Here is a 22,688-nt window from a genome sequence, read left to right as displayed (position 1 = left end):
TAAGCAGCCATGGGAGAACAGGAGGCTGCACGAACACAAAAAAACGAGCAAGAAAAAGCATGGATGAGCCTTGCTCTGGTACGCTGACTGCTGTATGAGATAAGAAAGTGCTCAGCGGGACAGAGATATACTTACTTAATTGGAACTGTGTAGAAGAACCAACAGAATGATATGTCTTTGTATTGGGTTTGCGTGGCAAGGTTCTGGTAGCAGGGGGGCTACAAGGGTGGCTTCTGTGAGAAGCTTCTCCCAAGTCCAATAAATACAACGCCAGCCAGCTCCAAGACAGACCCACCGCTGGCCAAGGCCGAGCCCATCCACGACAGCGGTAGCGCCTCTGGGATAACGTATTTAAGAAGGGGGAAAAAACCAACTGCACAGCAGCAGACGAAGAGAGGAGTGACAATGTGAGAGCAAGAGCTCTGCAGCCACCCAGGTCAGTGAGGAAGGAGGGAGAGGAGCAGAGATTCCCCGGCAGCCCGTGGTGCAGCCCATAGTGGGGCAGCTGTGCCCTGCACCCATGGGGGCCCACGGGGGAGCAGAACCCACCTGCACCCATGGGGGACCCCACGCCGGAGCAGGGGGATGCCCAAAGGAGGCTGCGACCCCGTGGGGAGCCCCCGCTGGAGCAGGCTCCTGGCAGGAGCTGTGGGCCCGTGGAGAGAGGAGCCCGGGCTGGGGCAGGTTTGCTGGCGGGACTGGTGACCCCGGGGGGACCCACGCTGGGGCAGTCTGTGAAGAGCTGCAGCCCGTGGGGAGGACTCGTGTTGGAGATGTTCATGGAGGACTGTCTGCTGTGGGAGGGACCCCACGCTGGAGCAGGGGAGGAGTGTGAGGAGTCCTCCCCTGAGGAGGAAGGAGCAGCAGAGACAACGGGTGGTGAACCGACCACAACCCCCATTGCCCATCCCCTGCGCTGCTGGGGGGGAGAGAGAAAGTGGGAGTGAAGCTAAGCCCAGGAAGAAGGGAGGGGTGGTGGGAAGGTATTTTAAGATGTGGTTTTGTTTCTCATTACACTACTCTGATTTAATTGGCAATAAAATAAATTAATTTTTTGGTTGAGTCTCTTTTGCCCATGACGGCAATTGGTGAGTGATTTCCCTATTCTTATCTTGACCCATGAGCCTTTCATTATATTTTTTTCTCCCCTGTCCAGCTGAAGAGAGGGAGTGATAGCACAGATTTGGTGGGCACCCAGCATTCAGCCACGGCCAACCAACCACAGCCTCAGAAAACAAGCAAACAATATATATAACCAGTATGAACCAGATAATTGAAAGGAGCACTCAGGACCTTGAGGGAAGTATAATTTACAAGGCCAGCAGTACTGTACCAGGAACACCCCATAAAGCCAAGATGACCTACTTAACAGTATCTGATAGGAATATGGGGACAAACAGGGAAAAAGTAATTACAGGCTGGTATACTTAGTAGGAGACATGAAGGAAGGAAGGCAGGTACAAAGGTGGCAGTAAAGAGGGTCAAGAAATGATAAAGGAAATAATAAATATAGGATTTTCTGACAGTGAAAGTGTAGATGCTGACAGACAGTAGCAAATTGACCTGTGGACACTGGTGGGAAGCCATGTGGACAACCTACCAGACCTTCTCCAGGTCCACTTCTGAAAGACTCACTGTGGAAGGGTAAGGCACGATATAATTGAATAGAATGAATTAATAGACTTGTAATTTAATAATGTGTGTAATTAATTAGTACCATAGCCTTCTACATCAGTTACCTCACACCTGAACTTCAGAGGACTTGGACAAAGTTTTCCAGTGACATAAGCAGCTGGTCTGACTGGTGTTGCCCTCCAGAAGTGCCTACTGTGAGGGAAGAGAGCATGCTGAGGCACAGCTATGAAGCTATGAAGGTCAGTTCTAGTTAATTCAACCTCACTAAGAGACCCCCTGAAAGGTATCTTCTCTGGTTACACTGTACTATAACAATGCCTCAATTACATCAGAACATATAATATGAAGATTCAAAGTTTCCACTAGAAACAGTAAGTGAAAAAGAGATGCGAATTAAGCATACTTCAGACAGCTGATGCTCCATTTAAGGATTCCCCCTGTTGTTCATTATATGTAGCATTTTAAGGATGCAGGTTCACCCAAGAGCAGACATTTATACAACTCGCCCACATATCAAACGCTGCTGTTAGAGTCTTAAGAGCCATCTCCCATTCTGTCACTAACTGTCATTCCCTCACAAATGTAAGATTTAAGATTGTGTGGCATGTTTCTTTAGCCTGGTGGATGTATTTTACAATAAAGAAAGACACTGCATGCTGCTTCAGTGACCTGCTTATCCGCATTGAATACATTGTGCATTTATTTGTGCTTACAATTTAACAAATATTCATTGATACAACATGTACGGTACCATACTGAATCCGTCACACCAACATCTAGTCAGTATAACAGATTATCAACCTTGAAGGATTGGCAGCCCAAAACTATGGAAAAGTCATTTTTAATAGGGTGTAACAAGAAAATTAAGTAGGACTTGATTTTGGAAAGCGTGGAATTGACATATTGGGAGCAATTACAACCTTGGCCAAAAAAATTAAGAGAATAGAAAACATCAAACTTTGAAGGGAGGTTTTCAGGGTGAGCCAAATCTGTTACAACCTACGCTATGTAGCTTGCTATGCAATGTCTCTATACTTCTCAAGGAGAGGGGCCATGAATCCACCTCACACCCAATATACTTTGATTTGAATGGAAACCAGTGTATTACATCATGTGCATCAAATGACCAGAACGTAGACAAATGACTGAGTGCATCTTTGCAATGACTAGCTACACACAGATACTTCAGTCTGGCATAACACACATGGAGCCACATATTAACAGTCACTCACACACCCAACAGGTCCAGCTTACAGCTGGATCCATCCAAGACAGCCATGGCACTGATGTACATTTGTGAAAAATGATGATGTGAAAAACCCACTGATGCAGATTTATACATAAATATGATGAAATAGTGTATCTAAAAATATAGAAAAGGGCCCCTGCAGTATTTTCAGACAGTGAAACCCACAGCGTCAACCCAGGAACAGGGAAAATTTATAGCATACAATTGCAATTTAACTCATATTTAATGAAAAAAATAAAATCAAAGAAATACAAGGCTAATTTAAAAAAAAAAAAAAGTAGAAAAAAGGTATCCCCATGGCTCACCTTGCCAGTGATGTTTGTAATCACACATACGCGACAGGGCAATCATCATGGCACAGTAGAGCGGGAGAATTGCTGCACAAAGTCGCCAGCTCTTCCCCCGGCCGTTTTCCGTGAAGCAGTGTAACTTTCCCGCTAAGTAGAAGGTGGTAAAGCCAAGGCCTGAAAATGCAACTGATAAAAAAACCCCACATAATTACAGTATTTTGTCATTAACACTGTATGATACTACCCCTTAAGTTCTGAGAGCAGGATTCTTCTACGGCAGAGAAGTATTGGACTTTCTAGGGTGATATTAGGAGCTAAGTTGAGAAGACCCATTTGCAGAAAAACTGAGGGAGTTTCATAATTTGAATGGTGATTCTTATGTAACTATATAAATGATGCTGTTCTAACTTATTTTCTTAAAGGAATGTAGCAAATTGCCTAGGTAGAGAGTTTTTTGTGGGTTGGGGTTTTTTTTCTGTTTTGTTTTGTTTTTAATAAAGCAATCATGATCTTACAAACTTTTAAAAAACCCACAATTCTTTGGGTGTTAATGGAAAAAGGTAGTCTCCCACGAGATCCACGACACACATATGTTCTCCACAGCAGTGGTGTTATCTAGGTAGCAATGCAGGCAATCAGGCAAGTGACCACTGCAAAGCAAATGGACTTCCTTCTCAGACTCAGCCTTCACATAATCTCGCATGTCTGCAAATACCGTGGTAGCTCTAGACATTCATCTATCCAATTGCAATTGCTTTTTCTCTTCCTTTAGCAAGTTACCTTTTTCCTCAGGGAGGGGAGACTTCAGCTGTGGAAAGAATCCCTGATTTTATTTGCACATTAAATTAAACATTAGGTAAATTTTTAACTCAAGTCACAAAAGCACTTTCATGCTTATTCTTCAGATGTCTTTCCCGATTTCAGACCTATTCTAAAAAAGTTAAGGTACAGAGAAGAAAGGGATTCAGTTAGTTTGTGCTGCAATTGAATTACACTTAAATGAGATTTTTAGGTTCCATTAACCTGTTTCTATAGAACACGCACAACTGACAGTGACAACAGAACTCAGGCACCAAGTTTCTGTACTGAACTTCTTTCCCCTCATGGCTGTTCACCTTCCTGAGATATACTGGATGGATAATTTTTTTTTTTAAATATGCATTTTTATTTTTTTAAAAAAACATTTGAATTTTTTTTTTCTGTATGAAAATTAGTGCTGCATCTGAACAGGTAGCTCCACGAAACACATCATCTTTCTCCACAAATGTCACATTCAATTTTGTTCCTGACTGCAAAGATCAAAATAAAACATAAGCACATAAACCACAGATAGCAAAATTATATTTTTTTTTTTTTTCTGACTGCCTTTATACTTTTTATCTTTGTGATATCTAAGCACCTCTATAAGAGGTAACGGGTCACGTTCATAATACAGAATTCCGTTCTGATTCTGCCATCAGTGAATTTAATTGTAAAATCACCATCAGTGCTGGGTCAGATCCGCATCCTTTTTTCTAATCTCCTGCTAGGGCTTTTCAAATGCCCTTCTTCTCATGTTCCCAAACACTAGATACGATAATTACTTTGTATTCTGCTGACAAATCTACGGGATGGTCAATTTTAGTTGACAGTACAATGGAGTGGTTTCATAAGTTTATACTACACAGCTGTTTGAACGCAATTACTGAAGATTTGCATTTAATCTTTGAACACACAAATAAATCACTTCTTTAGACCGGCTGTGGCGGAGCACGACAGAATGCTGATTAGTCATCAAACCACTACACCAAATATATTGTTTCCTAGAAGCTTCTTCAACAAGTGCGGATTCTGTACTTGTCTGAAGACAGTGGGAGGCAAAGTTGAAAATATAACAAACAATTCTGAATAAATAAAATATTTCTCGCAGACCAGGTTACCTTCTTATGTACAGACCTTTGAAAATCATGTAAACTTGCTTTGCCTTTCAGACTATCTACCAGACAATTTCTTCTGACACTTCTACGTCATAGTATTCTTGAAATGAATGTATTTTCCTAAAAGGAGCATGTTTTACACAGAAACAGGCTGTGAGATGCATAGTCAGAGCACCAGGCTATAGCGACCATGGAAAAAATAAATCTATGATCCTGAGACAACATATCTCAGCAAACTGGAATACCCCTCCTCTATTTTCAAACAGCCTCTCCAACTCTCAGTAGCCAGTGTAGAGTGAAAACATTTATTCTTTCCAGTGTAGGCTTTCTCTTGTGCTTCTCCTGTTTGCTAGAGTAGCCACTGGAATATGACAAAAGACAACACTGTTCTCTTTCATGGTCTTCCTGTTGCTTATGGTATTGTCTTTTGTATCAAAGAATAACAGAATCATCTCAGTTGGAAAAGCCCTTGAAGCTCCTCCAGCCCAACCATGAACCTCACCCTGACTGTTCCCAACTCCCCCAGATCCCTCAGCGCTGGCTCAGCCCGACTCTTCAACCCCTCCAGGGATGGGGACTCCCCCCTGCCCTGGGCAGCCCATTCCAACGCCCAACAGCCCCTTCTGCACAGAAATCCTTCCTCAGAGCCAGTCTAAACCTTTCCTGGTGCAACTTGAAAGACCTGAAGTTCATTATAGGGTCTTTTTCTGATGGCTAAGAAACACACATTCACATCTGTGTGAGCAGACATAGGGTCCATTTTGCAGACCTTTGGAACTAGAAACATGTCTAAACTTACCTGAGACTTCAAGGACAGGACTCATCTGCATCATTTCATCTTCCAGCTGAGTACATGGAGTAAACAAAACTAAATCTGTCTTGAATATTTGTTCTCAAGTGAAATTATAGAATGCTTTCAAATCCTTCCTCTCACAAATTAGTTTTATTTTCATATTTCCATTTTCTATCTCAGTTTATTATTTTTTAGATCCTTAGAAGAAGGTGAACTGAAATCTGAAGACAGTATTCCCAGGCAGCAGCATCAAGTACTTTGTGGCTTCGTTTTCATGCAATCTACAGTGCCTAGCAATTTAGAGGGCTTACAGAAATATTGCTCCAACTACAGAGTAGGCGTTCAGTTCACACAGACTTGTATTCAGGATTACTAGCACTGGCCAGGCAATTTTACTAGCAATTGCCAGTGTGGTGAAGAGCAGCAGCAGATTTAGCTAAATGGGCTTTAGAGCAAACCTTGCGATTTTTTTTACAAAGTATTTCCCCAGAATTTCTTTTTTTTTCAGGATGTGGCACACTTCAAGAAGGAGGTGCTCAGGAATGAATATGGAAGTTCAGCAGGATCTAGACTTGCCCTATTATCAAAGGCAGATTTTTGCCTTAAATGGTTGATGTGTTCCTCTAAACTTAAGGTCAGGAAGAAAAGAGACTCACAAACACTCCTCCAGGGGAACTTAGGCCTAATGTAAGATAGAAAAGTAATATAATGATGCTCTAGCTTGTAGCTATGAAATTATTATTCTGCAGAGCACTTTTACATTGCAAAATTGTAAGAGTGACTTCCATTACCCTGGAGCATGCACATCCAGAAAAAGCTGCTTGACCCAATAGTCCCAGTGTGTGTAGAGTCAGCACAAAGAACATGGAATTAACACCAAAACGTTCTGTGATGTGGGAGTATCTATTATAAAGGTAACTATTTATTCCAAGACAACTCAATTGCTGTGTATTCCATGTAGGCAACTTTGCTTGATGGCTGTATTTTGAAGATGTTGTCAGTCAATAACATGAAGAAAATCAATTCATTCTTCATGAATTCTGGGCCTATAGGTGATACTTACACTGAAGAATTGGTCAATCAGTAGAACATATTTGAGCATTTTTTTTTCTGCACCAGCTAGAGTCAATACCTCACTGTATCACAAAGAAAATGCAAACACACACATCACACACCACATGCTCTAATGTATTACATACTGCCTAATGTTATAATAAAAATTATCATTCTGCATGAGAACACAGATTCCAAAGAACCAGCAAAGCAATGGTCTTCATCTACACCAATACTTCTGCTAAGTTGGTTTCATTCCAGATTATAAAAAATTAATACTCTATACAAAGAAGGCAAGAGCAACATAAAATACCAGTCAGCCCTCTTTGGAGACACTGACACAAATGAAAATAAGAAAATCAGCCTGGTTTGGTTTAAAATAATGTTAAATCAAGATAGGTGTTGATGCAAATTCCAGACACAAATATTTAACTGATTTTAAGTGTTGGAAGAGTAGAAAAGAATGAATCTCACACAGAGTATAAAGAAATGAGATTATTTTAAACAATTGGCGTAGCTGATTCAAATTGCAGTCCTGATGCTACAAGTTGCTGAACACAGGAAAAACCTCTCCCGAGACAAGCCACGTGTTCTATGGTGCTTGATAAAAGGCTGTAGATTTTGTGAACGCATTGAAAGACAGAAAACGGAGTATTTGCATTGCAACACCTCTGAAAGGTCTCAGCTGAGGCGAGGTTACCGTTAATCTAAGTGCTATGCAAACACAGAGAGAGGACACTGTCCTACAAAGCTTAGAAACTAAAGATACAAAGGCAAAGGAGGCAAGGTGAAGTTCAGAGAGCAGAAGGGATTTGCTCAGTCAAGGATGAAACCTGGCTCCTAGAGAAACAGGGTCTGTGCCCCAGCTCGAGGTTTCTGCTGCCTCACTGCCCTCCCTCTGCCTTCTGGAAGGTATTACTGAACTGTTCTCTTTAAATAAGGCAGCTGTGGTTTCTTAAGAAATTAGCAGAAGGAATTCTGGAATGAAAAGGGAAAATTTGAGTCTTACAGGAATAGGTGCTATGAGTTATCTTAAAGGGGATAAAAGACTTGAAATGAGAGGAAAACACGTTAAGTAATGTTTGATGTGTCCCCTTATTGTTTACTTTCATTTCCCCATCTGCTGATAACATCAGATAATTGGTTCAGGGCCGATGGGGCTATTCAAACACTAGCAAAAATCCTGGATTTGCACGGCTTTGTAACCTTTCTGACCAGATTCTGAAGGGAGTTGAGATTCACAGTGCATGTTACCCATGTTTTGAGTTTCTTTAATAGAATAACTGGAATTCATATGTATTACATTTTTGCTCTATTTATACGGTTTTATTTCAAACTATTGTCTACAAAAAAAATCTTTTAAAATGCATATACACTCTCTAAATAATATTAATGGTATCTAGACTGTCTCTCTGTCATGAATAAACATTAGTTTGTGAAAAATTAAATCAATTTCCGTTCCTTCTTATATATGTTCTAGCTGTTCCACGTTTTCCATAACGTAGACCTACTGGTTATGTAGACTTGCCAGTCAAAGGTGTCTAACTGATTTTTTTGCAACATGGTTATAATCCACTCCAAAACTGTACTGCAAGTTCTGTCACACAACCCAAGCCAGCGTGGTCACAGAGAGCAAGCGTCTTGTCTCTCTGCTCATCAAAATGAATCCCCTATTCCTACTCTCAGAATGAGAATTCTGAACAGCAGTTACACATGGGATTGATCAACTTGAACTCACCACTTTAAGTCAGACCAGTTCACAAAGCGTGCTGGGGTTTTTCTCTGCAGATAACACTGCCTATTTTTCTTGATGAATAAGGACTGTTCAAAAGTTCACAGAGCTGGCAGCCAGAAGGGACCAGCTGATCTTTTTGCCTGACCTCCTGTGTATCACACCATTAAGCATAATCCAGTTAGCACCAGAATGTGGGTTTGGATAAAGTATAATTTTCAGATAAATAATCTAGAGATAGAGGAGGAGAATTATCTCAAATGTAAGAGGACTTGTATCACCAAAGTTCTTACTGACAAAACCAAGATCAAGTTGTAAACCACCTCCATCATAAGCCATCTTCATCTGATGATCTGATTCAGTAAAACACAGCAGAAAGAGAAATATAAACACTGCTATGTAGGCAAAAAAAAACGGTAAGGCTGTCCAGCTGCTTTCCTACAAATGCTGCTCCTGCTTCACAATAATCAAGTCCATGCAGAACTGATGCAAACACTGCTACAAGCACCTACTGCGGGAGAAGCAGATGGAAGTATCTGTTTATTTACTATTACAGCAATGGCATGAGTAAAATAGTTTATAGAAAAGAATGAAAACCTGGCACGCCTTCTGCCCAAGGAGTTCATGTCCTAAGCCCTCATCCTGCATCAAAGAGTACAGAAGCTTCCCACCACGGCAAACCTTGATGGGAGTAATGGCACTCTGTAAAGGTACCAGATCCGTCTTTCGGATATTATGAACCAATAGAGGGTAAAAAAAAAAAATAATGGAAGAGTCAAAAATACGCCAACTGGATAGGCTTTTAGATCTAACTGGATAGCTGTAGGCTTCTGTGTGAAGACAAGAAAGTGCTGTTTTGACCTTTACAGGCTAGGAGTTTAGGAATTACTAACTTCAGAATATGTCTTTCACCTTGTTTTGTGTAGGTGGGGTTTCTGGAACTGCTACTGGAAGGCACATTAAAAAAATATATCCCATAGGGTACTTGAAGTATCAGCTTCCTCTTGGGCATTATCATTACTGGAAGAAATAAAACTACATTAGACTCAATCTTCCAGTTGGTTTTGATCACCTTCTTTGAAGAAAAAAAAAAAAGGTTCACAGAAGAAAAAAGGATGATGACAGCATATGGAGATACTGCAGACCCCATCCTGACATCTCATTCTCTCCAGACAGGGGATCTAGGTGAGTTTAAAAACCCATCTGTAGAGACCAAACCAATTACCAAGTTGAAATGCATAAAATGAGAAACTGTGAACAAGAATCTGATCTAAAGCACCCCAAATAAATTATTCATTAAAACTGTAATTGCTTTTGTGGGTGTTTTCTGGAAATTAAACTACCCCATGAGGATCTTCAGCTTCTCAAGTTTTAATGGATGCTTTGCTAAGCACACAATGCAGGTCTTCTTTAGACTAAGCAGTTTTTGAGCTGAAGAAAAAATCCTCAACTTAAGTGGCAACAAATTACGAAACTGCAACACAACCATTCAAATGGCCTATGTAACAATCAGAGAAAATGATCCATCTCTTTGTCTGTAATGTTTTATACTTGCAGTGATTACTGTATATTTTCCAAATGCAAACACATACTATTCATCACTGGAATTGCACAGCAGCCTACTGCAATTTTAGCTAGGGCTACTGGTGAATGTTTTCTGTTTCACACTGTTCAAAGACTGAAATATTTATCTTTCCTGGAGGAAAAAGTATGATACCAAATGACTGCATAAATTTTAATGCTGAAATTCAATTCAAAGAGGATTTTATAGAAGTACAGTTCCCACACAATATTTTGAGCTTATTATCACAGGAAAAATATTTTTATTTTTTTCCAAGTGGGACAGTCAATCACCTTCCCTTTGGCTTAGCTTTATTCATTTCTTTTCACAAAGAAAGACAGTTCAGCAAGAGCAACATGAAAAGCACATCACAGGATACAAAAGTATGCAGGGACTTGGGAAATAAAAAGGAGATATTGGAGACAGACATATGTTAGAACAAAAATAGAGCTATATTATCTGAAAAGCAAGTAACTACAGTATTAGTCATTAGGTTGTTTTTGCAGGACTGTCACAGTGAATTCTTATGAACCTTTTTTGGTTTTTTCTGACATATTTTATCTTCATGCACCTTTCAAGATACCTCATTACACCTGAAATATCTGAAGTGGTCTCAGGGTGCATCTCACTGCTACCAAAAAATAAGAACCAAGTTCTGATTTGTTCAGTTAATGATGTCATTTACAAAAAGGCCTAAAAGTGAACTTGTTCCATAGCCTGCTTTGCCATTTCTGTTGACAGAAACCTTGAACAAATCCCCTTTCTCTGAGAAGACAGTAAAGACAAGCCTAAAAGGGCTCAGATTCTGGAATTACTTTAAGAAAAGGGGTCAGCACTCATGTACTAGCATGCACAAGCAGCCTTTGCATTAATATAAGCTACAAAAGACTGTCTTGTAAACTCAGCCCTAATCATACAACTGTATCAGACTAGAAAAACATCTTTGTCTGCAAAGTATGGTTTTTTCCTCTTTACTTACTGCCAAGATCTCCGTGCTTCTCAGTTACACTTGGTGAAGTTAGAGCCAATCAATGAACTTGTACCAGATTTAAACCTAGGACAGAATGACACCAGGATGCAACTGGTCCTTGAACGTGCCCGTGATGTGCTGCTCTAGTATGGTCCCTGGCTAATGCACTCACTCTTCTCCTTACAGGCATCAGGAATACCAAGCGTTGACTGACTTTTTTTTGTCAGATCAGATATGCATCCCTTTATGAAATAAAGTCCTGATACTATACCTTTAGTTTACTAAGAAAAAAAAAAAAAAATTGAGATAAGAGTTGCCAGGTTAATTCAAGCAGGTCAGTACTAATTAAACAACTACCACCCTGTCAATTATCAATAACCAGAGAATAAATTTCTCTTTCCTGAAAGAAAAATTTAATTTTCCTTATTCACAGACCTTACCATAAATACAATATCTAGCCACAAGCTTTAGATCATCAACTCTCCAACACAAATAGAAATTATTGTCACTGGGGGATTTATGAAGTATCTACTTACAGACAGTCCCTGTCAAGAGCAATTTTTTTTTCTTTCCAGTTCAATATTGGAATATACCAAGTCCCACGCATTGGATTAGGGTAACTTCTTGCTTTGCCATACATATGCTATCAGTAGTATCCTTGATAACGGATCACACCCTGCTCAACTACTTGTCCTTCCATTCACCACACCATATATTTGTATGAATCTTTCAGGGATGTGCATTTAATTTAAAATCCATTTGAAGCGAATAGGCACAAGTATACAAATTAGCATGTAATGTACAGTTAAAAGACATGTTGAAGAGAACCTTGATGGACGGAAGCTTCTTACAGTGGAAGCTTGGAATATTTCTGTCAAAAATATGACGTGGCATGGTAGCCAGTGTCAAGGAGCTTGCTGGATTACACCAGTGTTAGTACTGCCTGCAAATAATCCCCCTAAATACTTCAAAAAAGAAATCAGGAAAGCTCCAAGACTGTGCACAGCCAGAGTAGTAGGTAGGAGTTACGTAGAAGATCTCTGCTTTTTTTTCATACTGCATGACTCAGCAGGAATAGGAAAATGTTATTTACTCCTGTTTTGCACTTTGCCATGTAGCAATGAAGCCTGATCTATCCACCATTTGCAAAAAGAAATTATCACTGTGGGTTTTATGTAGAGTTTGGGGAGGGGGGGGAAGGCAAGAGATCTGAAGCCTTCCTTCAACCACACTTTAAGTAGCAAAGTGAACCGGAACACCAAAAGGAGGGTGGATGCATGGCTACATTATACTATCACTGAATTCAATTCTGGGCTCCTAACTTGTAAGTAACTCTCACGAGAGAAACTTTTAAATAACTCTCTTGAAGATACCACCTTCCAGTCCCCGATTCTCTCATTTCCAAATCAGTCTAGATCCTCTAAAGATAGCAAAAATAGTGTTGCGGTCCATTTTGGAGTACATAGTAGAACTGGGATTAATCTCTTTAATCATGCAGAGAAAAGGAGAAAATATATTACCATATACAATAATTTTTTTTAAATTGTGTTAAATCTACAGTGCAAAAGACAACACAATAGAACATGTTTGCTAGGTAGGATAAATACCAGTGAGGAACCACTGTTTTACACTGACGTGGTATCACATATTAAAAAAACTTTTTTTTTTTTTTTTTTAAATTCATGAGTCTTTTGGAGGCATGCTGGAGACATACATAATCTGAACCTCAAACAGACTAGCAAGACTTGACTTATTATTAGAGCTGGAAAACTAAACTTTAAAGAGTTCATCTCACAAGCCCCTCATGAATTCAAACAGCCTTTGTTATTGAGCGCAGAGAGGGGTAAATATGTCAAAGAGGTAAAAGCATTCAACACAACTATTCCTGAGTATACTTGAAGTTTGAAATTAAGAAGCCAATAAACCCCACAGGAGATTTTATTTTTCTCCTTGCATATCTAAGAAATCCATTCCTTATTTCCCTGGATTCTTCTTTAAGAGGATGAAATATTTCAGAGAGATGCTGCCATACAGCTGTTAATTAAGAGATTTATCTTGAAAATAGGGGAGTAGCAGCAATTACTGCCAAAAACCTGTGGCTGGTAGCTCATCTGTTACTTAAAATGTTCACTTTCAACTGAAGGAAATATGATTATCCTCCATGAAATTGCTAGCTAAAGATAATTAACAGTTCAAATTTAGATACTCAACTATAATTACATGTACTGCAATAATATTTTATATAAATTATCACAGGATAGCAAACAATTCTACAGAAATCCAATGATTTCTTCACTCTGAAGCACATAAATCATTTTAATTTTTCAAACAAATGAATGGCTTTTAAAATGTACAAATCTTTACATTTTTACAACTGACTAATTTCAATTATTTAGTGAAAAAGGGGAGGAGGAGCAAGCTGTCCTTTCACACTAAAGACATAACGTTTTCCATTCTCCTCTTTTCTGTTTAGGGACACAGCAAGACACACCACAAATACTACATTCATTTAATTAGTGTTTCATCAAGAAAATCTGGTGCAAGCACGAACTGTATAATCAAATTTGATGTCATAAGAGAAGGCAACTCCTTAGGGGAATACAATGGTAATGCACTATCCAGTGACAAACAATACCGAGTGGAACGGTTAATTGTGGAGATAGAAAATAAAATATTAACCAATCAGCCAGTGAATAGCTAAGGTGCTATTCAAAAACTGTTGCAACAGTCCTTTACCTAAGGTGACAACTCACACCGATGGGACTCCTAGTCTGACTGTCAGAGACTTTGTAACTGGTTTAGAGACAGAAAAAACCCGAGAGATTTCTCTCTCTTTCCCCCAAAACCAAGGAATGGACTTTACATAAAGCTAATTTGGGAGTAATCTTGAGAACGCTTTCTGCCCAAATAAGCAGAGTTGAGCTAGGAGGAATGGGACACATCCAAACCAATGCAGACACCGGTACGAGAACCAGTTCTCGAGACTATATTCACTAGAGATAAATAAGCATTTCCAAGATATGCAATATAACATTTCTGGTAACAGAATCAAGGCCAGACCCATGAACAGCCACATGCAAATTAAACTCCTGCTCCTCATATTCAACTCCTACCCATTTCCTACCCTGCTGCAAGAGGCATTCTCTGGATACAGAGCATACGGCGCCCTCTTTCATTCAGACTCTAGCCTCCTTGCCATACTAAACAATACCAGAAAGCGATACACTATTCTACTGCTTGATAACATAAATACCTTTAGACTTTTTCGTTCCATTTTTCTAGATAGGATCTTGCTGTGTTCATCCACACAAACCTACTTATTTCAGGCAAGTAATGAAGGCAGACAGCCAGGGGAGGGAGGGAGGAGGGAGAGCTTCAGGGCTGACCAAAACTTAAAGCAAATTATTGAGGGCATTGTCTAAATACCCCCTAAACACTGACAAGCCTGGGGCATCGACCACCTCTCTGGGAAGCCTGTTCCAGTGTTTGACCACCCTCTCAGTAAAGAAATGCTTCCTAATGCCCGGTCTAAACCTCCCCTGGTGCAGCTTTGAGCCATTCCCACACATCCTATCACTGGATACTAGGGAGAAGAGATCAGCAGAGAAGACAGGCTAATACCATGAAGATTTAAATGGCTAATCATATGATAGAGGATGTCTTGCATCACTAAGCACCCCTCACCAGTTTAAATCATATTTAGTACCAAGTGTCTGTGGAAACGCTTTATCAAAAACATCTGCTCAACCTTTCTGATTTCTATTTTCTGATTAATTTCCTCAGTAATGTCATCCAAAGATTTTTTTCCTTTCCCCCTCCTCACCTGAAAGTGAATGTTTTTATAAAAGACCTCCTATGATATTATCCACTGCCCGTTTCACCCATAAACCCAACTTACATTGCCTTCCAAAATGACCAGAAACTTCCAAAGTAATCATTCTCCAAAATTTTCTAGTTGTTTAAACAAAATGTAGGAACCCCAGATAGAGAGAGACTTATAAATCTACTGTCTTAGTTCACACTGAAACAAGGAAAAACTAAAAGTTTCAAGAGAAAATCACCAGAGAGATCAGTTGATTACAACAAAGCAGTATAAGCTTTAAAAATATTTTGCATAAACAATTTTTTTGTGTAGGTGTCATTAGATAAAACACTGGCTTCATTATTTGCTCAGTCCTCTGCAGAAGGGAGGGGAAAAAACCCTACCTACTTACTTATCTGTAATAGCTGGTGCTTTGTAGAACTGACAGTAACAGCAAAATCCAAACAAGGCTCTCTGCAGATGCTCTGTACTTTTTCTGGCATAAATAATATGCTTGATTTCCTGCATTTATCTCATAGCTTTTATCTCAAGAGACTTTTAATATCCCCTTGTTTTCAAGAGACCTAAATTAATGTTTTCAGAAGTCTTTATGACTGAGATTTCTGCAATTCCATAAATTAGTCAGACCCACCTCTAAAGAAAGGTACCTAGTATTTTAACTTTATAATTCAATTTCAAGGATTTTATTGATTTATTTTTCTTTTGCTTACAGCAGAATTGTAGTTGATACTCCTGTTTTTATTGAAATAATTCTGGATTGAGTCAGGGTTCTTTGCATTACAAGAACATGGGCTTATTTATGTGAGTCAGCTCTATCACTCTTGCTGCTCAAAAAAGTTTTTGAGCCAGCCAGCAGCATTTGGAAAACACACACCCCAACTCGTGAAGGTGAGCGACCTGTAGACAGATTTAAAGTCCCCATAGAAATAGAATTGTTGGTTTTATTTTCTAGTACCTCTATAGTCTAGGCAGAAAATTCTTATATTTGATTTATTCTTGGTTTATTCTTATCATGGGCTTGAAGATCACACAATGATGTGAAACACAGTGCTACAAGAGGGGACTGTCGTAACACTGTCTTCAACAGCCTATGCCTGATCAGAATGAAAATGCTGCCACAGAAAGCCTTACCCTTACCCTCTACAGACGTAGGAGATTATCAAGATTAAGAGCAAGGACTGCTTCTAGCAGTCATTCCTGATCCAACCTAATCAAAAAGTTTCACAGCTGATGGGACTGGGGCCAAACTTACACACAAATATCAGCTTCTAGTTCTCAAAACAAGAAATATGACTACACCTACGATTCCCTGTTTTTTGCAGAGGAGGATAAAGAGATATCCTTCATGAGGCCAGTGTCTGACCCAGAATTAAAGTTAGAAGAAAGCAAAGAAACATCTTTATGCAGTGAATGCAATGAACAAGCAGCCAAGCCATGGTTTTGCCTGGGCTATTTACCTGCTTTCCCATATACAGTGCAGTAGCCAAACTTCTCTTACCTCCCAAGTGCTGCCTAATCCAGCCCTCTGTTGAGCTTACCTGCCTTAAAGAAAACTCCACACTGAAGGTTATATTACTAAGTAAGAGCTAACTACACACCTGATTTAGAAACACCTCTACATTTGGTTTGTTCTTACACAGAAATGCTACACAAAACCATTACCAAATGGATTTTGGAGTGTGATGTCAGTGCTATGCTGCATGGCAGTTTCAAGAAATCTCAGTATTTGCCAGTGCTGCAATGAGACTTCTCCTTAAAGATGGTCAGAAATTGCTATGCCATCCTCCTCTGTCTGAGACGAGTTGAGAATCACCCATTTTCAAATTAGACTTGAGCTTTCTGTCCCATTTTGCTCCAGAGAAGAGCTGTCACTGCAGTTCACAGATGAAAATTGATCTCTAGAGATCTAGTGTAACTCAAAGTCCTTTTAACTGAAAAGGTCAGTCAGAAGAACAATGGTCTTAAGGTTTACATACAGCTAAAGTCTACAACATTACAAGGAAGTGTCCTGCAGGCTGAGAAATCAAGCCTATACCTTAACATTAGCTTATGAATTTTACCTGAAAAGTTAAAAGTTAGGCAAGAGAAAAGAAAGAATTAGACCAAAAGGTAATGAAGTTTATTCGCTACACCGATGAAAGCAAACTGAACAGCTATAATAACCAAAACAGCAATAGCTGCTGGAAAAACTGGTTTATTAGAGCTAAGGTCAGAGATTTACCCATACTCCCAGCTCGCTTTATAAATTCAGCTCTCCAGCACTTTATGAAGAACCATGTTGACTCACAGAGTCATTCCTTCTTCTCCTCATTAATGACCCAGGATTCAAGATGACTCTATGTTTTTGCTTACTCTCCTCTGAAGTCTCTCTGCTCTTGAGTTCTCTGCATGATCTGGTCTCCAGATGAGGAAAAACAAACAAAAAGTTCCTCCGCACACCTCTTCGGTATCCTCTGTGAATCACAAATTACAGTGGACTACACGTCTTGCGATCAAAAAACCCAATAGCTTATCTGGTACAATTTCTGATTTTTCATGCAGTCCTTGGTATTGCTAAATAACATATTACCATCAAGAATCACATTACTTTCAGCTTTTCTTCACAAAGGCCTGCTGAATTTTGATAGATAGCAGAGATATAACGCCACATGCTTCAGCTCTTTTAATCTTTTTAACCAAAAAGGCTGAGTGCTGGTGAGAAACAAAGAGCTCATACATGGCTTGGAAGCAAGCCTACTGTTTGCAGAGACACTGATGGAAAGATGAGGACCTTTCCTTTCACCTTAAGATATGGAATATTCTCAGACAGATAGGTGGCAAGCACTGATAAAGATGAATAGCAAACCTGCATGACTATATCTTTTCATAAAGAAAATAGGCAGATAAATAGCCACCTTTTTTACCCCAATAATATGTATTATAATTGCTTGATAAACTGGCACCTGAGCCAGTTTATATTCAAACTCCTGATAGCTTATGGAAATTAACTGTTGATTTTTCTTAGCAAAAGGGTGGAGCACAGACCTTCAGCATTCACTTTACCTGTTCTAGATTAGGGAACTATCTCCTGAGCACTGCCTCTAAAGTAGGGTATATACTGCCATTCCTGGACAAGGTGGGATGCTCTGTAAGAGATGAGGTTGGTGATGAACATGGCCATTTCCCCTACTGCCACCTGCATTCAATAACAGTCATCAAACAAATGCCAACATAGTATTAGCTTTCCAGCAGAGACTCTTTAATTCTGTGAGGAGTGTGAGGACTAAAGAGCAGTCCTAAGAAGCTAACACAAAACCTCCACTTCTGGGCAATGTCAGTGCTGGAGGGAAAGATGTTTTTGTTCCCAAGATCTGTTGGATGTGGTGGCTGACCTTGCTCACAAAGGAAGAAACGTTAATGCAGTGAAAAAAAGTCGGATGGGTTTCCTCTCCCCTTATCTGAAGACAGAGCTGGGGGACCTCTGCAGAAGAATTTTTCTTATATATTCTTAAGCTTATTAAAAACAATTGAGCACTTACTTCTGTCATTCATAATGGAGTCTGGCTACTTAAAGTAGGAAATTACTATTCAGGACTGGTATTAAAGATATAATCTCATTTATTATGTCAGCAGAAAAGGGTAACCAATTGCTTTTTTCCTATTGTACTTCCTTTCTTAGAGACATTGTTCTTTCTCCCAACAAATAAGCACAGATAACTTCATATCCAGTACTCATAACGTGCATATCCCTACTTTAAATATAAACAGAATTTACAATGTGTAACTTGCTGCACCGGCAACGTTTCGTTAACGCTATATTGAAGTTCACAGTAGGTATTAAGATCCTAATTCCTTGGACACTGCTCCCATTGAACCTGTTTGCTGATTACTTCTTTGATGTAGTAATGATGGCTATTAATAGGTTAGAATTCTCCAGGCAATTCAGTCTGGCATTGATTTTGATCAGACCAAGGTTACGCCCTGTGTTGGAAATGGATGCTTACCTTGATCTGAAAGAAGTTTACATCTGTGAAGGCTCATCCTGAATAACAAAACTGAAAAATCAATTCTTTGTGATGCTACAACCCGTTAGAACTTTGCAAATCTGGCCACTGCTAATATCAGTTACATTAGCAGTGATGTATGACTACCTAGGTCTTATTTGTATAAAAAGTGCAATTTATTAAAAATACACAGTGAAAGGAACCGTTTGCTTGAAAAACATAAATTCCTTATAAAAACAGGATCAACCAATATATAAAAGTTGAGCATTTACATATTTAGCATCTTGTCTATGAAGACTGATGTAAGTACAAACTATAGCTTGGAAGGTAGAGAAAATAATTTTCTTCTTCACTTCTAAAAGGCCATTATTCTCTCAAACATAACAAGACACCTCCATTCATCAAAGAGGTAATTAAAAAACATACAACGTAAGTCACTGTTATTGTCCCCACAACCAAATACTCTGATTCATGCTTCATTTCAGATTTCTGATTAAATTCTCTGATTTCTTCAGCAGTATTCAACAGTAATCACTACAGCTCTCTTCTTTGTATTATATTGTCTGAAAAAAAAAACCAAACCAAAAAAACAAAACCAAAAACACAGGCACAAGAAATAAGACCTCTTCTACAGCACTATATCAACATTCACCCTGAAAGCTGTACAAATCAAACTGAGATGTTACCACAATATAATTTCTGTGAACCTTGATTTTTGCTTGCAAAAAGAAACCTCTGGAATCAATAAAGATTTCTATTAAAAAAAAAAAATAAAAATCAATGGCACAATTTATCCAGAAGTCAACTTTTCAAACTAATTTAAGTAACTAAATTGCTGCTACAAAAATAAATCACGTACGTATTTTATTTATTTTGTTGCTAGTACAGCACTTTTATACAGAAAATGCTTTTTTTTTTTTTTAATTGATTTTATTCCCATGAATCTATCCAATCCAATATGAAATTGCAAGTTTAATTATCTCTGCAGCCACTGTGTTATTCAGTTGACTAATTTTTATCAAGTTGGTCTTTCAGTCAGTTGACGTGCAATCCACTAGCATCAGTTTGGATCTTTCTGTCTGGGATCAATAGCCAACATGAATCTCCTGAAGTGCAAAATCTTGTCCTGGGGGAAGTAAAGCCAGGCTCTTCTCAGTGGTAGCCAGTAAAAGAAGAAACAATGGGCACAAACGGAAGTCCAGGAAATTGCGTTTAAGCATAAGAAACAAAATTTTCACTGTAAGGGTGGTCAAACACTGGACCAGGTTTCCCTATGAAACAAGTTGTGGAATCTCCATGTTCAGTGACATGCAAAGCACGATGACATGCCAACCTGAGGAACTTACCCTCACTGACCCTGCTTTGAGCAGTGGGTTGGGACTTGACTGTTTCCAGAGGTACCATTAACCTAACAATTCTGTGAATCAATCTATAAGCTGATACAAACCCGAGTAGCAAGTGATTATTTCATTTATTCATAGCAGATGCATCAATTTCAAGATGCCTATGTGGGTATTCATAGAATCATAGAATGGGTTGGGTTGGAAGGGACCTCAAAGATTGTCTAGTTCCAACCCCCCTGCTATGGCAGGGACACCTCCCACTAGATCAGGTTGCTCAAGGCTCCATCCAACCTGGCTCTGAACACTTCCAGGGGTGAAGCATCCACAATCTCCTTGGGCAACCTGTTCCAGTGCCTCACCACCCTCACAATAAAAAACTTCTTGTATTTAGTTTAAACCTCCCCTCCCTCAGCTTCTACCCATTCATGACAACCATGGGCTTGATCTGCCACTGACTACCAATACTAATCAGTACAGGCTCCAAGGTGGTTAAATTAAACCCTCACCAAGCCATTATTTCTTTCTTCAGCACAAAGGGATCAAAACCAGTTTCATGCAACTTCCTCAAATCTATGACAGCAATCCCTTAGCTGAAAAACATAGCTTAAATACTTTTGACCAATTCAGAAATAGCACATTTAAAAATAATCACTAAATAAAGCTGAGGCCAAAACTCTGGCAATTGCAATCTGCTTGCAAATGCTTTGAGTAGAATAAGAGCCTAAACAGAGTTATGTCATGATGAATTAATCACTTCCTCTAAGAAAGCAAACAGGGTCAAGAATTTGGCATTTCATTCACACAGGATTTTTGGTGTTTCTAAATAAAATGTGTTGCGTTACTATTATTTACCCATACTTGCTTGCACAAGGACTTAATTACTACAGTCATGTCAACATATGATATCCAACTGTCTACGATTTTTTTTTTAACCTAAACAATCTATTTTACTCAACAATATTTGAAGCCAGTCTGTATTGCTCAGTTGTTACTCTTTTCTAAGAAAGCTTCAGGAGATAACCCATTCAGAAATCTTTTACATGGCAAGTAGATCAGAGGACAAAACTATGGGTTTTGATGCTTGTTGCAAAGCTGTATGTACGTCAAATGGTCTAGTGCTTATTGAGCTAGGAAATAGGTCTCTGGACATATCCTTTCTCTGTACACAATATAGTTTTGGACATTCCTTTAGCTGTTTAATAATAATTTAAAAATAGTATTTTCTTATGACTACCCAATAAAGAGTCCACAAATGTGAAAGAGAAGGCAGGTTATGGCAGTAAGAGCCCCACACCCTGAGACCACTATTGACCATTTGACCATTGGTCATTGACTAATGACCACTGACCATTGCAGTTCACAACATTCATGACCAGACACAGGAACACAAGACTATTCTGTGGCTGGATGCAGTATAGCGATATTGCTGACTGACAGCTCAGTGGTTAGTTACTTTACTTTGTTTATCTACTTACTGCTCTGGGAAGTAACATATTAATAGAAGCAATCATTTAAGGTCAGATCTCATCAGGACGTTAACCCAGCTTTGGCAATGGGTCAAGGCTCACTCATTAAACTATATTAATATAAACACATAATACTTTTGGAACACTTTTTCGCTTGCTATTGGTGGCCTACCCTCATTTATACAGATGAATTCTGGGTCAAAGACTCAGTTAAAATGCCATGAGTCAGGTCTTTCTCCCTCTGATTTAGAGGTCTGTACTCAAAACTCGGTATCACCAACTTGGAAAGATGATATGGAATCATATTTTAATCCAAAATCTTCACACCCAAAAGCTTATAGAAATGAATTTCAGACAGCAACTGGAACAAGATTTGGATTTCTATTAATTTGTGCTTCTAAAACATGCTTTTCTTGAGAGCTTTTTTTCCTATCTTTTGTAGTATGCCTCACTTTCCACCTCTTCATTCCCTAAACTGCTTACTAGTCTTCCTTCATCATACATATAAAGTATGCTCAGCAGCTTCTCCACCTGCAGATATCTACCTGAAGTCCCAGTGCAGTCTGCCAGCCAAGATAAAGAAGACATTATTCCACTCTACTCAGCGCTTGCCACACCAGACCTAGAATACTGTGTTCAGTTTTGGTCCCTACTATAAAAAAATAAAAAGATGTGGGTAGGCTGGAGAGGGTCCAGAGGAGGGCCACAAAGATGATCAAGGGGCTGGGCAGCCTGCCGTGTGAGGAAAGGCTGAGTTAGAACTGGGTTTGTTCAGCCTTGAGAAGAGAAGCCTTCAGGGAGACCTTATCACCACGTTCCAGTATTTAAAGGGTGGGTACAAAGAACCTGGAGACTCCCTTTTTACAGGGAGTCA

At 39.3% G+C, this 22,688-nt stretch overlaps 1 protein-coding gene across 1 annotated transcript in view; it reads right to left on the bottom strand.

Moving 5' to 3' along the window:
- Positions 1–22,688, bottom strand: part of PLPP4 (phospholipid phosphatase 4) — a 45,341-nt gene that overhangs the window by 6,415 nt on the left and 16,238 nt on the right. The window contains exon 5 of the mRNA XM_026851422.1: positions 3,190–3,360. Coding sequence (XP_026707223.1) covers positions 3,190–3,360 — 171 coding nt within the window. The remainder of the gene's footprint in view (positions 1–3,189; positions 3,361–22,688) is intronic.

Source organism: Athene cunicularia (assembly GCF_003259725.1).
Source record: "Athene cunicularia isolate RWA chromosome 6 unlocalized genomic scaffold, athCun1 chr6_part1, whole genome shotgun sequence".
Classification (NCBI taxonomy): domain Eukaryota; kingdom Metazoa; phylum Chordata; class Aves; order Strigiformes; family Strigidae; genus Athene; species Athene cunicularia.
The sequence above is the reverse complement of the archived record's forward strand: the minus strand, read 5'-3'. Positions and strand labels throughout refer to the sequence as shown.